Below are 16,588 nucleotides of genomic sequence, written 5' to 3'. Positions count from 1 at the left end.
ATTATTGATATATGAAGGTTTAATACTGCCATTTTGTCTTTTGTTTTCTGTTTGTTCTATATTTCCATTGTTTCTTTTTCTTTGTATTTCTGTCTGCCACTTCAGTTTGATGGATTCTGTGAGGTTTTTCTCAATTTTCTCTTTTTTTTTATGTTTCATGACTCTGCTCTGAATTTTTGTTTTGTGGTTATCATGAGGTTTGTATAAATGATCTCATAAATGAGATAGTCCTTTTTGTGCTGATAGTGTCTTATCTCCATTAGCCTATGCAGGTTCTGTCCTTTTCTTCTTCCCCTTTTATATTTTTGTTGTCACAAATTATCCATTTTTAGTATTGTGAGTTTGTTACCAAATTGAAGTGGTGATAGTTATTTTTGATGCTTTCTTTCCCCTTAGCCTTCATGTTATAATTAACTGCTTACTAACCCATTCTGACCTTGAGCTGCAGTTTTCTGATTCTGTCTGTCTATTTATCACCTTACTCAAAGCTTTGTAAACCTTTGCCTTTCTGTTTCAGGTAGAAGGGCTCCTTTCAACATTTTTTGTAAGGCAAGTCTGGTGGCAATGAACTCCCTCAGCTTTTGTTTGTCTGGGAAAGCCTTTATTTATTCTTCATATGTGAAGGGTAACTTTGCTGGATAGAGTATTCGTGTTTTTGTCTGTCAATACCTTGAGTATATCATTCCTCTCTCTGCCAGCCTGTAGAGTTTTTGCAGAGAAATCTTCTAATACCCTGATGGGGTTCCTTTGTAAGTTATTTTCTTCTCTCTGGCTGCCCTTAATAGTCTTTTTGTCATTGACTTTTCACAGTTTTTAATATAATGTGGAGAAGGTCTTTTTGCATTGAGATAATTAGGAGTTCTGTTAGTTTCATGTACTTGTTTATCCAGTTACTTCCTCAGGTTTGGGAAATTCTCAGCTATTATTTCTTTCAATAAACTCTCTGCTCTTTTCTCTCTCTTCTTCTTCTTCTGAGATATCCACTATCCTTAAGCTATTTTTCCTAAATGAATCTGATATTTCTCATAGAATTTCTTTATTTTTTAAAAATCTGAGTTCTCTCTCCTCTTCCACCTGAATCGTTTCTAGATTTCTGTCTTTGAGCTCACTAATTCTCTCTTCCATATGGTCTGCTCTATTTCCAATGCTTTCTACTTACTTTTTTATCTCATTAGTTGTGTTCTTCATTTCCAGAATTTCTGTTTGTGTTTTTTAAGAGTTTCAATCTCTTTGGTGAAGTACTCCTTCTGTTCATTAATTTTATTCCTGAGCTCATTGAACTGTCTTTCTGAGTTTTCTGGCAACTCATTGAGTTTCTTCATTACAGCTATTTTGAATTCTCTATAAGTTATATCACAATCTTCTGTGACTTCAAGTTTGGTTTCTGGAAAGTTGTCATCTTCTTTCTGTTCTACCATGTTACTGCAGTTCTTCATGGTGATTAATAAGTTAATCCTCTGCCAGCTCATTTGTGGTAGTAAATGCCTTTCTTATTTGGGTAAGGTTTTGGTTAATTTGATTCTGAGCTGCTTTTGGCTGCATTTGAGAGCCTGCACTTTCCACCCTCCTCTGCCTCTGCCAGAGGCGTCATCAGTGCCCTCATTGTGCTGTTTGTGCCTCCAAGCTTGCTGGTGCTTTGCTGCTTATGATGTCATTGCAGTCTCAGGTGTCATTACTGGGATCACCAGGCTGTGAGCATCTCTGCTGCTTCCGAGGTTGCCTTTCTCTTGTGTCTCCCCACTGGCTCTCTGTGGGCTTTCCATGGGATTGGGTGCTATTGTCCTGCTGCTCCCAGGTTAGCTGGGGATGCTGGCAGCATCACTGCTGGAGGCGCTGGGTTCACAGGTGTCAGAGCCACTGCCAGGGACCCGAGGTCTTATATGCAGCCCCTGCTGCTGTTAGGGCCAGTGTCAGGGTTGCCACCACTGGGGACTGGGTCACAGGTACTGCTGTGGCTCCTAAAACCTCAGATCACAGGTGTCACCTGCCACTGCTGGGGGAGGGGTAGGGGCTGAGCCATGAGTGCCACTGCTGCTCCTGCAGCCTCTGGTCTCCAGCTCCAATGTGCTTTTTGAAACCTCAGGTCAGAGCACTGCTGCCACTGCTGGGGGTATCCTTCTTTGGATTGCCACCACTGGGGTGCTGGAGTAGGAGGGTGCTGCTCCCCTGGTTCCACTGCCTCTTGGAGGTCCAGTCCACCCACTTTCAGGTGTATAGTTGTATGAATCTCTCAGGTGTTCTGGTGTGCTGTGCAGAGAGTTCTTTTTTGGAGGATGACCAACTTTTTGCTGTGTCCTCACATGGCCTTTCTTCTCTGCATATGTACTGCTAGTGATGCTTCCTCTTCTCATAAAGACACCAATCTTATTGGATTAGGGCCCCATTTTATGACCTCATTTAACCCTAATTACCCCTTTAGAGGCCCTGTCTCCAAATACAGTCATATTGGGGGTTAGGGCTTCAACATATGAATGGGAGGGTGGCACAATTCAGTTCATAACAGTCTGGGAACATACTTCTTTGAATTTTGGTATTTTTAAATTTTTTTGAGGTTTTTTTCTTGATCAATACTCTATATGAACTTGAAAAGGAGTGTCTTCTGCTGTTGTTATTGTAATTGTCAATTATGTCAGGTTGACTTACCATGTTGTTCAGTTCTTTTGAATCATTTATGGAGAGAGTGTGTTTAAGTATCCAAGGAGAAGGGTAGATTTGTCTTTCTTCTTTCAGTTCTATAAGTTTTCACTTCATGTATTTTGAAACTCTGTTGTTAAGTGAATACACACATAAAGGTCTCTTGTCGTTTTGGAGAATTGATCCATTTTTCATTTCATGTTCCTTTTTTTCCCTGTAATATTCCTGCTATGAAGTCTAGTTTGCCTGATATCAATATAGTCACTCCAACATTTGGGGGCTAAAATTTTCTTGATGCAACTTTTTCCTTACTTTTATTTCTAGCCTATGTATTTCTTTACAGTTAAAGAAGGTTTCTAATAGACAGTATATACTTGACTTTCACTTTTTATCTAATCTGACCATCTCTGTCTTTTGTTTGGTATATTTAAATCACATATATGTCATATAATTGATATTGTAGGACTAAATTTTCTGTCTTGCTAGACATTTTCTATTCCAATTTCTATTCTATTTTTTTCTGCCTTCTTTAGGATTAATTGAATATTTAAAACAAAAAAATTCTTTTATCTCCATTATTAGCTTTTTATTGATATCTCTGTTTGTTTATTTTTAATGGTTGCCCTGGGATTTATTATATATCTCTGCTTCTCTGCTTGTCTGGTTTACCTTCATATGATATTAAACTGCTTTACGTGTAGTATAAGGACTTTACAAGAGTACACTTCTGATTACTCCCTTCTATCCTTTGTGCTATTGTTATCATACATTTAACTTCACATGCATTGTAAATACACAATGCATTGTTACTAATTTTTCTTTAGACAGTCATCTTTCAGTGCAATTTAGAATGAGAAAAAATTAATTTTATGTTCATCTATCTTTACCTATGCTTACTTTTATTGTGTTCCCAATGCTCTTCATTTCTTTGTATAGATACAAGTTTCTATCTGGTATAATACTTTTTTTCTCCCAGAAGGATTTTTTTTAATATTTCTTATAATACAGGTCTTCCGTCAATGAATTCTTTCAGCTTTTTTTTTTTTTCCAGAAAATGACTTTATCTTTCTTTCATGTTTGTACATATTTTTGCTGGGTTTATAATTCTGAGTTGATAGTGTTTCTCTTTCATTTTTAATAATTTCACTCCATTATCTGCTGGCTTTGCCAGGTTCCTGATGAGAAGTCTGCTGTAAACTTCATCTTTGGGTCTTTTTTTTTTTTTTTACTTCAAGATTTTCCTTTCGTCTTTAATTTTCTTAAATTTGATTATAACTATGTTATAACTAAGTGTTTTTTTCCTGAGGGAGGGGTAATTTATCCTACTTAGTGTTCTTTGATCTTCTTGGGCCTAGGCTTGTTATCTGTGGTTAATGTTGGAAAATTCTGGGCCGTTATTTTTTTTTACTATTTCTTCTGTTCCATTCTCAGCCTTTCTCTTTCTGGCATTCCAATTACGTACGTGTATGACCATTCTATATTGCCCTACAAAACTAGTATGCTCTGTTCTGTTCATTTGGGCTTTTTTCTCCCCTTTTTATCCTTTTTTCATTTGTGTTTCCATTTGGGTAATTTCTGTTGAACTATTAAGTCCACTGATTTTTTTCTCAGCTCTTCTGGATTTACAGTTAAGCTTATTGAAGGCATTATTCATCTCTGTTACTGTCTTTTTCATTTCTAGCATTTCAATTTGATTCTTTCTTATGGTGTCCAGCTCTGCTGAAATTTCCCATCCAGTCTTGCACGCTATTTATCTTTTCCGCTAGAGCTTTTAACATATTAATAATAGTTATTTTAAATCACCTGGCTGACAGTTCAGACATCTGTGTCATATATTAGCCTGGTTCTGTTGATTGGCAGGGCATTGCTTTTCCCTTCTTTTTTGGATGCCTTAATAATTTTTGTTGAAAGCCAGACATCTTGTGAAAGACAGTAGTCTTAAATAAATTTTCTCTTGTCTGGAAATGCTCACTTCTTTCCTTCTACTAGGCCTTTGGTGTGAGGCTTTGAGTCAATCTAGCAGGAGTTGAGTTGGGTTTGGGATGTCTTTTGTTGCTATGGCTACCCTCAGTACATCACAGCTTTTAAATTTCTCTCACATTATTTTGTGTTTGGGGTAAAGGCTGGTTTGCCAAAGTTCTTCTCAATGTGTGCTCCACACTCATGTTTAGGTCTTTACTGTACCTCACAGTGGGTCTCTTTACGCTCTTCCCCCTCTTCCACCAATAGGTTGTTACTTTTTACTGGATGATTGTTAGACTTTTGGTTGGAAGAAGGCATTCTCTTTTGTTCTCATTAACTCTCAGTCTTAGGCAAGTCCTGTGTCCCCTAGTGTCTCGGGTTCTTCTAGAGATCCTGCTCCACTACCAGATGGCGGAAACCTCTAATGATGTGGCCCAGCATGTATTCCTGCCCTTCCTTCCCCATCCCTCCAGTGGTAGAGGTTTTTTTTCCTTCCTGTTCCTTTTTCATAGTTGCACTGAGACTTCACCATTGCCCTGAGGGAACAGACTTTGTTGCCTTTTTCTCAGGAGTTCAAGGCCTTGGTTTAGGGCTAGGACTAGAGTGAGGCACTGGCCTTGCTGGCCTTGCTCTAGTCCTGGTCATGTCTGTCCGCTAGCAGAGATGGAGAGAAGGAGCCTGGAGGGGTTTCATGCCTTTTCTGCTGCTGTCCCCTCCCCCAAGCCCATACTGTGAGGGCGGCCTCCTCAGATCTCTCACTTGGTGAGGGCCGTGTGGAGAAAAACCTGTGAGTAGGCAGGAATTCCCCTCATGTCTGAAGCCCTCACATTTTGTATATTCTCTTGCTGTACCACACTCTGCCTTCATTGATTTTAAATTTTTTTATATGAGTTATTAGTGGCATTTGATAGTGTCTTCCCAGGTAAACAATATTCATATCCTGGCTCTCCCAGTAGGTGCCAGCCTATCTTTGTTTTTGATTTTAGTTTTGTTTCTTGCCTTGTGACCTCATGTCTAGGATGAGTTCTAGAAAATTATGAATCTGACTATCATCCAGTGTCTTTATTTATTGTAAGTTTGGGAGCAATACCCTTTCCAACTTTCTACAATCTGATGGTGGGGGACAGGGTGAGTGTTCTCTTCTGACTTTGTCCAATTTCAGTCTTAGGCAGGCCCTGGGTCTCAGGAGTGAAGCTCTCTTAGCGACCCTGCCCATCCTTCCCACAGCGGCAAAACTCTGCTTTCTATCTTTTGCAGGTTTTTTGCGGAAGAGAGTTTCCTGGCCCTCCCTCAGTGGGAGGAAACCTCAACTGATATTAATACAGGATCCTGGGCTCAGGATTTTTGTCCGCCCCTCTCTCAGGAGTAGAGGTTTTTGTGATTGTGTGTGTGCGTGTGTGTCTGTGTGTGTGTGTGTGTGCATTTTAAACTTATCCTCTAGCCATAAGGGGTCTTTGGTTCTGCCTTAGGTTGTTAGGGATTGCTACTTCTCCCCCTAGTGGCTTAAGGCTTCTGTTCCTTAGAGGAGAAGGGTCTGGGTCTGGCTTCGTGCCTTGTTTTCCTGCAGCAGCTGCTACTTCACTCCTTCTGGCCTGCTCCACCAAGGGAGGTTCATTCCGTTCTATTACCTGGCCCCCAGTGTCTGTCATGAGCTCCTGGAGGAGGTCTGGGGAGAAGAGCCTGTGAGCGTGTGCAAGGCCCCCTTGTTTCTGAGGTGCTGTGGATTCTATACTCCTGCACTGGCCCATACTCAGCCTTTAGCAATTTATTTAAAAAGTTAACTGAATTACCCTTCCCCACTTGTAGGATACCTAGCATCTCCTCCTCCATGCTCTGTCATAGATAAGCCAGTTCTCATGTCCCGTCTGTCCTTGGGAGGGGCCTGTCTGTCCTTGGGAGGGCCTGTCTATCCTTGGGAAGCCCTGTCTGTCCTTATTTTTCAGGCTCTTTGGATGACCTGCAACTCCAACTGACATAGGGATTAAAAAAAATTATAATTGTTCAAATTTATCTGGCTTTTCCTTGTTGTTAGTGCAAGAATAATATTCTTTCTACATCCTAGGTAGAAGTGGAATGAATATATATATACATATATATATATATATATATATATCTCCAATACATCTTATGATGGGTTTGTGATAGGGTTCATGGGGTGAACAAAGGAAGTAAAATATATATTTTCTATCTTGAAAGAACTTACCATGAAATCAGAGGAGAAACTAGCTTACTTAAAGCAATAGTTGATAATATAAAAATAATAGTTAATATATAAGAGAAGAGCAAATGGAGGTCATTTCAGGAGATAAAACATTTAAGTTAGGAAAATAACTATTTAAAAGAAGATACCTTAAATTTGAGGGAATCTCAAATAAGGCAGTCTGGAAAGTCTCTATTTAAACACATTTCCATTTTTCTTAAAATTTTTGTTTCCTTTTGTCCCCACTTGAAGAACGCCATCTTACTAGATGGCAAGGTTTACCAGGTTCATCTCAACAGGATGAAATAATATCATGAATGGTGGTATAACTTCCCATCTTACAAGGTGTTCCTTGTTTGCCAGTCTTATACTGTTCCTTATGAAGCTCTTGATTTGGTTCTTTGAAATCAAGTGGATAAGGGAATCTGATTTCTGTGGGTGGGTGTTATTGGCAGATTCTTGTATCCACAGTTGGAAATTACAACCAGAAGATATTCTCTAGTGTTTTTTTATTCCTCCTGGGTAACTTGGAGCCCCAGTCCAGCACCTCTAATCAGAAAGAATCTGGTAATGAAGTTGGCTATTGGCTGGACCTCATGCGATGGGGCAAGTCTGGAATTGACTGATGTCTAGTCTTAGCAATAATAGAATTGAAAAAGATAACAGTGGTACTAAAGTTCTAGGTTAATGAGCAGTTTAGGTCTCTATTAGCTAAACACAGCAAAGACCTCCAATTAAATTAGAAAGTATTAAAAAGCAAGCCATGAGGGAGAGAGCTAAATCAGTTAAAAAATTTTCTGATTCCTTATCATTGTTGAAGAAAGTTTGCCGTTATCTCTCATGGCAGTAAACCACAGAAATTTTCCTCATTATAGAAACCCATTCACAACAACAATGAGTAGGCAATATACCCTGTGATGGGCATTCAGCACCAAAGGTGTGTGTGTATGTGAGAGAGAGAGACAGACAGAGAGAGACAGAGAGACAGAGAAAGGCAGGGGGAGAGGAAGGGGGAAAGAGTAGGATGGGAAGGCTGAAGCTAAAATCAGTCTCTGTACTCCACTTGGCTACAGTAAAAATATTTAATTATAGGGCCAGCCCCGTGGCATAGCAGTTAAGTGCGTGCACTCTGCTGCTGACAGCCCGGGTTCAGATCCCGGGCGCGCACCAAGGCACCACTTGTCAAGCCTTGCTGTGGCAGCATCCCATATAAAGTAGAGGAAGATGGGCACAGATGTTAGCCCAGGGCCAGCCTTCCTCAGCAAAAAGAGGAGGATTGGCAGATGTTAGCTCAGGGCAGATCTTCCTCACAAAAAAAAAAAAAAAATTAATTATAGCCTGAGTGATAATTTAGTTTGCAAACCAGAGGCTCTGTTTCCCTACTCTCATCCTTAGGACCACAGTGACAACGTGATTAGAGTTGCAGGGACAATGGCCCACGAGATGGGCCATAACTTTGGAATGTTTCATGACTCCTACGTTTGCAAGTGCCCTTCTACGGTATGTGTGATGGACAAAGCACTGAGGTGAGGCTGTCCGGGAAGATGCTATTTATCCCTGTTTTTGGTTCACTCTGGGCTGGCTCTTTTATGTCATTTTATACTTACCCTTTCTACACAAGACTGGTTTCAGAAAATCATTAGCATTTATCAAATTTTCAATGAACTCAGATTGGGTAGTGGTAGGGGAAAAGTTCTAGGAGAAAAATCTAATAAAAGAAGAAAGTTCTCACAGGAGGATGAAGAGAGAGTCTCTGAAAAGAGATTACACATTCCTGCCTTGCCTTAGGCAAAATTGCTAGGGAATTTTATGTTTAAAAACCCCACAGTCCTTTTTAAAGATTGATTTCCTCTTCTCTACTTCCCCCTCCCAGCTCACTCAAGCGAGGGTTAGTCTCCTGTGCCCTTGCACAAATAGCGTACGGCTGCATATGCCAACTGTATGTCTTATGTTATCTCTCCCAGGTATTACTGCATTTTTAAACCCCATTTTTATTTGTAGAATTAAGAAGTTCTGTCAATAGGAATTCCTCTACAGTAAAATGAATTCTTAGGCACATGAATAAATATGATTTTACTGCCTTTAGGACCTTACAACCAAAATGACCCAAGGCTGAAAAATATTATCTGGATAAGTCAGAAACACTTTTGTTTTATTAACAGCAGCCTGCATGCTTCACTTTGAGATATGACCATATTTGCCCATTAAGCTGGAGGAGTCTGTGTCCACTCACCTGGGCTAATTCCGGCACACACATGGGCTCATGATTTAGCAGTTGGTCAGTGGTTTGGATTTGATCTTTGGGGGCAGGTTTGGGGTATATGTCTGATATTGCCCCTACATGCTCAGCGTGACTGTGTTCTATTTTCTTTTTTCTTGTCTTCTCAGTTTCTACATCCCTACGGACTTCAGTTCCTGCAGCCGTGTCAGCTATGACAAGTTCTTTGAGGACAAATTATCAAAGTGCCTCTTTAATGCTCCACTGCCTACAGATATCATCTCCACCCCGATCTGTGGGAACCAATTGGTGGAAATGGGAGAGGACTGTGACTGTGGGACTCCCGAGGTACTACATGCACTTTCTGAAATGACCTCGTCTGTTTTTCAATTGCTAAGAAGATAAACCATTCAATTATACACTGTGGTTCACTATAATATTGCATATTTGTTGTAATTTTGTGCACATTCGTTTGTAGAGATTTGTCAGGCCAGCCTTTCTAACAGCAAACACTACGCTGCTTAACAGACCAGCCTAATCTCCTTCTGTGGGTTGCTTCCTTATCCTCCGTTTAAGTACCATTCTCCACCTTGGACTTTGTTTCCTCATCTTTCTCTTTCTGGCAGAAATGCTTCAGGTTTCGTCTGTGCCTGTGACTTACTGAGCAGCTGCTCCGGGCACAGGGCTGTGACAGTGCTCAGAGTGTGACTAGCTCACCCAAGGTCCCCCAGCTGGTATATGGAGGAGCCAACACCTGGATTCGGGTGTGTTTTGTTTCAGGAATCCCAGAGCCAACCTGCACTGGGATTGAGTTCATCTCCGTGCGACTCAGGAGTTGTTACCATGAGAAGTGCCTGCCCTGATCCCACCTGTCCACAGGACAGCCAGGATTCTGAATGGGCCTTTGCCTCCAATCTAGTAACACTTAATATGAATACTACATCAAGCTCTCAGAGGGTCGGCATTTCAGTAACTTCAAAATAGGATTACAAAGTTATTCATTCCATGAGAAAGAGTAATCTTTCCCAAATTTGATGTTTATATTTGAAATAGGGCAAGAGTTTTAACCTTAAAAAGTTGTAACTCTGCATATATCACTCCTCTTCAGGAATCTAAATGGGTAGAGGGGGACGTTTCCGAGGGATGACTTTCTCCAACACCTTGTGCACGTGGCTGATTTCTCAGACAGATGGTGGGGAGAGCAAAACAAAGTATATTGCTTTATGCAAACTTGAATTAAATGTCAAAATTGGATAAATAACTATATTTTGAGATTTTCATTACATCTTCTAGAGATTAAAATTATTGCTGAATGGATGTCAAAACTAATCAGTTGAACTAATTACATTCTTTAACTATTTAGATGAATTTTATTTTTTTAATTGTCCTTTTCCTTTTATTTTCTCTCATATTTTACCAAAAATAGATAATTTTCATTATTGCTATAGGAGACTGGGGAAATTAAAGATATTTAAATTGAAAAAATAAGGTGTAAATAGAATTCAAATGAAAAATAAACCACTAGATGTTCCAAAATCTCAATTTTTCTGATGTTAAGCTTTGTTATCTTTTATTTTTTTGAAAATTATTTTCAGACTATACCAAAATACAGTCTGTGTGATGAGTATGTTATGAATTGTGCTGAAATGGGACCAAAGAGTCATCCAGCCTTTGCATTTGTTTCTGGTGTTTCTTAGGAATGTACCAATATTTGCTGTGATGCAAAAACATGTAAAATCAAAACAAGTTCTCAATGCGCGTCAGGAGAATGCTGTGAAAAATGCCAGGTAAGGTTGTTATTGTATTCTCTCTTAATAATTATGATTATTCTTTATTTTTTCTGTACTATCAGGGATTAGGTTAAACGAAATAGGAAAAGCAATACTTTTCTGTCTATAAAATAATGCTACCTACCATTTATGAAGGCCGCACTGAGTGCTTTACAAACATGGGCTATTTGGTCCTCCAACAACCCTGTGAGGAAGATATTATTATCTCATTTTGCTTTTGAGGGAGGCTCAGAACAGCAAATGTGCAAAATACTAGAGCCGTTAAATGGCAAACTCCAAACATGACCAGTTCCAAACATGGTGCTGGTTACTCCTACCCGCCGCTGCTTCTGATGCTACACGGCCTTCCTGGACCAAATCTCATAATTGTTTGCATATTCCTTTAACAATGGGTTCAGTGGAAAAGCTTTTATTTTGAATAATTTGGAGGCTTCCCTATCTTCAACCTTTGAAGTTACTTTAGGGTGAGATTCTTAGAAAAAAGACGTGAATGAGGATGCCGCGTCATTGTCTTTGTGGGGCTTTTTTGACTTTCTCTTCAAGGTAGAGTTTAGCATTTTACATACTATTGTTGTGTAGAATTCACATTATGGTTATTTATTTATGTGTCTGTCTCCTTAGATTGACTCCTAAGGGCAGGGAACTGATTCATCCTCTCTTAGCACAGAATTGCATACATTTTATATGCTCAATAACCATTTGTAGAATGAACGTGTAGATTGCACACCAGTTAAAGCTAGCATTTGGAATAGATTTTTTTTTAATGTCAGAGGGAGAAGAAAGAAATAAAGGAGGCCAAAAGGAAGAAAATTTGAGAACTTAGGTAGTATTCAACAAGTGTTTATTAAGTGCTATTTGTTAGAGCTTATGGGAGATTTAAAAAAGTAGTCTTGACCTGCAAGAACTTGTGATTTCCTTAGGGCAATGATATACACACCCGAAACAGAGGAAAATATAATGCAAGATTAAATGCCCGGGTAGACATTATAATGATATATGCCTTTTGTGTAATACTTTCCACATATATTTTTACTTAATTTTCATACTGACCTTGTAAAGTAGATACTAGATGGAGAAGTGGATTTTCAGCGACATTCAATCCATTTTCTAAGGTTACACACTCAAGCACTGGCAGAGCTAAGATTCAGACCCACATGTTCCAAATTTGAATTCAGAGCTCTTTCCCCACCACATGTAGAAAAGAGGAACTGTGATTTGCATTGAAGAAGTCAGGGGAGCTTTCATGCAAAATGAGGCTTTCACTAGTCTGGAAAGTAGTGTGTAGATTTTAGATAAGTAGACAGAGAAAAAATTTCCAAATGGGGAGGCTGAGAGAAAGAACAAAGACAGAACAGAAGGTGTAAGCATGGTTTGTGTGACAGCTGGAGAGAAAGCTGGTCTGGCCGGAGCAGTGGGGGTTGAAACTGGAGGGTCTCATATACTCCAGTTAAAATTAGGATTTTATTCTGTTGCCAGCATAAAGATACTGAAAGTTTTTTGATGACATGAGAGCATACCTCCTTGCTTCAACTAGGAAAAGATATGCTTCCAGTGTGCAGACAGACCCCTGCAGATTCATGTGAATGGCAGACTTTGTTTTAGTAAGGTTTCTCTGAGGAAATAAGAGCGAGATTTAAAGTAATAGAGTGCAAGGGAGTTAATGCATCAGGTAAATGTTTGGTTATTTCTCCCTCAGGATAAATCATTCCATAACAAGAAGTGAGTTGAAAAGAAATATCTGAGCATACAATAAAAAGAATTAAGGATTAGGAAATGTGATGCCTGGGAAAGCCTCAGAGCATGCTGATCTGGTGCTTGTAAGCTTATCTTCCTTCATATGGGAGATTCACTTCACCAATAAATCTCTGAAGTTGCAGATTTAAATCTCCTTGAAAATCTTGACAAAGATGCATTCAACAAAGAGAGAAATAACTTCGTTCTTTGCATCTAAGATGTTCCTTGTTTTCTTCTGTATTTGCACTACAAATTCAGAAATATTAAGTGCTTAAAGACTTAGGGCATTGGCCGAACTCAATAGCAGTGATATAATAGGAGATGGCTTTAGCTTATACAATGCAAATGTATACTGGAATAGAGTGATGCCTGTAACCAACTTGCCAGAAAAAGGCCAAAGGGACAATATTATTTGCATTAATTTGAGATATTAGGTAAGTCAGGTGGAAAAAAGCCTTCTCTCCGTTTTTACTTTCCTACAGTTCAAAAAGGCTGGTGCAGTGTGCAGACCAGCAAAAGATGAGTGTGACCTACCAGAAATGTGTGACGGTAAATCTGGTATTTGCCCTGATGACAGATTCCGAGTCAATGGCTTCCCTTGTCAAAATGGGCAGGGCTACTGCTTGATGGGCACGTGCCCCACACTGCAGGAGCAGTGCACCGATCTGTGGGGACCAGGTAGGAGGACCCGCCAGTGTGGCTGGCATTCCTGCCTCTCTATGCACATGCAAACAAAACTCATATTATTCCATGTGACAGTGTTTATTCACGGCCACAGCAGCATGCTGTCCATTCTTTTTCCTTAGAAACTGTGCCACTGCTCGAAATCCTGGATAAGTGCATTTTAGGACTTAAAGTCAATTTTGGGGTTGCTAGATTTAGCAAATAAAAATAAGGATGGTCCATTTAAATTTTAATTTCAGATTAACAATTTTTTTTTTTTAGTATCAGTATGTTTCGTGCAATATTTGAGGTAGACTTACACTAAAAAAATTCTTTGTTTATCTGAAATTCAAATTTAACTGGGTGTCCTGTATCTTGGTAACTCTAACCAAGATTCTATTCAGATAAGTAAACCCTTGGAAGTCTGCGTGTGTGTGTGTGTGTGTTTGTGTGTGTGTGTAGGGGTGGCAGGAGCGCTGGGAGATAGGCTGAGAATAAGGTACACCATAAAAAAGAAATTAAAAATAAAATCATAACTTAAAAATCTCTGAAAACTTTAAGCCAAAACTTAAATTGTGCTAAATAGCTTAATTAGAAAGGCAATTTTAAAAATATCAATTCTTTGGACTTCATGGATATGATGTATATTGTGTACGTGTGTTTATTTTTCATACTTTTTTCTGCTACACTTCCAAATTCCTACTTAAATCGCTAAAGGAATATTTTTTTTTAAATAGGGAAAATACATATTCCTAAGAGTATTTGAAGAGGGTTATCACAGGCCAGAAACTTTTCATAATTCCTGAAAATATATGTAAAACAACATTAGAGAAAGCAACAAAAATCACTGATTCACAACACACTCAGAAAAAAAGAAACCTGGGAAATAAATGCACAGGCACCTGGAAAAGTTCCTGAATAAAACCCTGAGTGTCAGGCAAGGGTGGGCTGAGACACCACATGAGGAGCAAAGCTTGATGCCACTGGCGCCTCAGGAAGTGCACTGATGTGCTGGGCTCGGGCCTCAGCAGCCCTCCTGACAGGGAACCGTCATGCTGACAGACATGCTGAGTTACAGGTGGAAACAGATGCTCTGCCGGTTAAAGACCCTGTGCTTCCTTGGGCGGCTTCACTATATGGCAGAAACCCGGGGGGAAGACATTTTCGGCACAGAGGTGAAGCTCTGAGCATCCTCTTTATTATCTGGTAATAAATCACTGCAATAAATACTATTCCCTTCTCCTTTCGCCTGACCCTTTTGCCTTCCCTACAAATCTGTAAACTTCCTACTACCTAGATGCTGTTTTGTTCACAGTTGTATTCCCAGTGTGTCCCAGCACAGTGCCTGACTTTGGTAAATGTTCAAAATTATCTATTGAATTCATGTTGAACATATTTATCTGATATTGGAATAGGGACGACCTTTTAAATCATATGTTTAAAGGCAGACCTTATAAAGGCCAAAGAAATAGATTTGCCTAAATAAAATTGAAAATTTTACAATTTATAAGGGGTCAAATATGTATTTTCAATTAATCTTCAAAGCTTGAAGAGTCTTATAGTGTATATAAGGGGGAAAAATCACTCTCTTTAACATCCAATCATTTCTATAAATCAATTGGAATTCCGAATATTGAAAAACGTGACCAAGTCACAAACAGGCAATTCATCATAAAGTCCAAATGTCTAATAAACATTAACATCACCTTACCTCACCAGCAAGAAGTACGAAGTACCATTAATGCATCAGAAAGTGTAATATATAGTAAGAAATATGAATGGAAACAAGTTAATCTTCTACACTTGTTAAATCGGCAAAGGTTTGTCACAGTTCATGCTCGGTGTCAGTGAGGATGTGATAAAACACCTATTTTCGTACACTCTGATAAGAAAATGAATTAGCATAATCTTTTCAGAGAGAATTTGGAAAAATGTATGTACAATTTAAAAAGAAAATATACTCCTTTCCCTAGCAATTGTACCCAGGAATATTTATTTACAAAGAATTTTCAGCCAGCATTTTTTTAAATAATAGTACATAATTGGGAAACATCTCAAAGTCCAAGAATAAGGATTATTCAAATAAATTATAGTGTATACTCCCCAATGCAATTATTACAGCTATGATAGTGTAGAATTTTTAATACCTGCAGAAAGGACAAGTATATTGTCAATTGAGGAAAAGTAACTTCTGAAGCAGTGTGATACCAGGTACATGAATGATCATTTGCCCAACATTAGCAGCAATAACTCTCAAGTTTGAGATTATGAATATGTTTTTTCCTAGTTGTTAATGCCTAATTATTCAATTTTTTAGTATAGGTATTTTATTGAGATAGTAAGGAAAGTATAAATGTTACTAAGATAAAATAATCAAGAAAATATGGTAATAAAATTCATTTTATCATCTTGGACATTGAAACATGAAATTCATTTAGAATGGTTTGAGTTTATAAATCATCATAATAGGTTTAATAATTTTTCTTGAAACTGTGCAATATCTTCATAGGTTTGTGATTATTTTTAACCAAGTTGTTGTTTTTTCAAAGACTGGGTTCAAATTTTCCCGGTCTTTATTGATCTTCAAGAGAGGCATCCCAGCACAGAAGGAGCATAGGTCTTAGACTCAACGGAGAACTGGGACTGAAGTCTGGTTTTTCATCTCTCTCTGTGACTTTAATCAATATGATCCTTCGTTTCCTTATTGATAAAATGGGAGTGATAACAAGAATGGCTAATATTTATCAACCATGTACTACTGCCCAGGCACTATTCTCAGTGACTTGCGTATATGAACCATTTAAAACTCGCAACAACCCTAGGAGGTAGGTACTATTATATAGATTGTCATTGTACAACAGACCAAGAGGAGAGGTTAAGGCACTTGCCCAAGGTCACACACCTGCCTGTCTTACTTAACGCTTGAGCTCTTCGTCACTATGTTCTGTTGCCCGTCTGAGGGGGATATGAGGATGATCACGTGAGAAATTAAACATGTGATGCTTATCACTGTCCTGGCACAGAGTAGGGGTTTGACTAAGCATAGCAGGTAATTGTCAAGGTAGCACATATCAGCAGAATAGCTTTCCAATATCTGCCTGCGGGCTGTTAACATAATGACTGTCGCTCTCCTGGTCTTCATATTTAGATGAATTTTTTTTTAACCTTCAGCAAATCACCCACATGGTTCCAAATATTTAGAAAGCCGTTATTCTATTTAAATAGAATATTTAAAAGATTATTATTAATTCTAGTCATCTCTCTTGATATCAAATTTTTGCAGTTTATATTTCTGAGAATGGTCAATGAGATTATGCTAAAATAACACTTCTCATGCGATACATTTCATTAATTTTATATTTCATTAATCCTTTGTAGAATTGAACT

The 16,588-nt window shown here is 38.7% G+C and overlaps 1 protein-coding gene across 1 annotated transcript in view; it reads left to right on the top strand.

The window, feature by feature from the left end:
- ADAM28 (ADAM metallopeptidase domain 28) overlaps positions 1-16,588 on the top strand; it is an 84,442-nt gene that overhangs the window by 33,432 nt on the left and 34,422 nt on the right. Inside the window, exons 11-14 of the mRNA XM_058549829.1 lie at positions 8,192-8,322; positions 9,185-9,362; positions 10,712-10,801; positions 13,021-13,216. Coding sequence (XP_058405812.1) covers positions 8,192-8,322; positions 9,185-9,362; positions 10,712-10,801; positions 13,021-13,216 — 595 coding nt within the window. The remainder of the gene's footprint in view (positions 1-8,191; positions 8,323-9,184; positions 9,363-10,711; positions 10,802-13,020; positions 13,217-16,588) is intronic.

The sequence above is a fragment of the Diceros bicornis genome, chromosome 11 (genome assembly GCF_020826845.1).
Source record: "Diceros bicornis minor isolate mBicDic1 chromosome 11, mDicBic1.mat.cur, whole genome shotgun sequence".
NCBI classification, from domain to species: domain Eukaryota; kingdom Metazoa; phylum Chordata; class Mammalia; order Perissodactyla; family Rhinocerotidae; genus Diceros; species Diceros bicornis.
The sequence above is the reverse complement of the archived record's forward strand: the minus strand, read 5'-3'. Positions and strand labels throughout refer to the sequence as shown.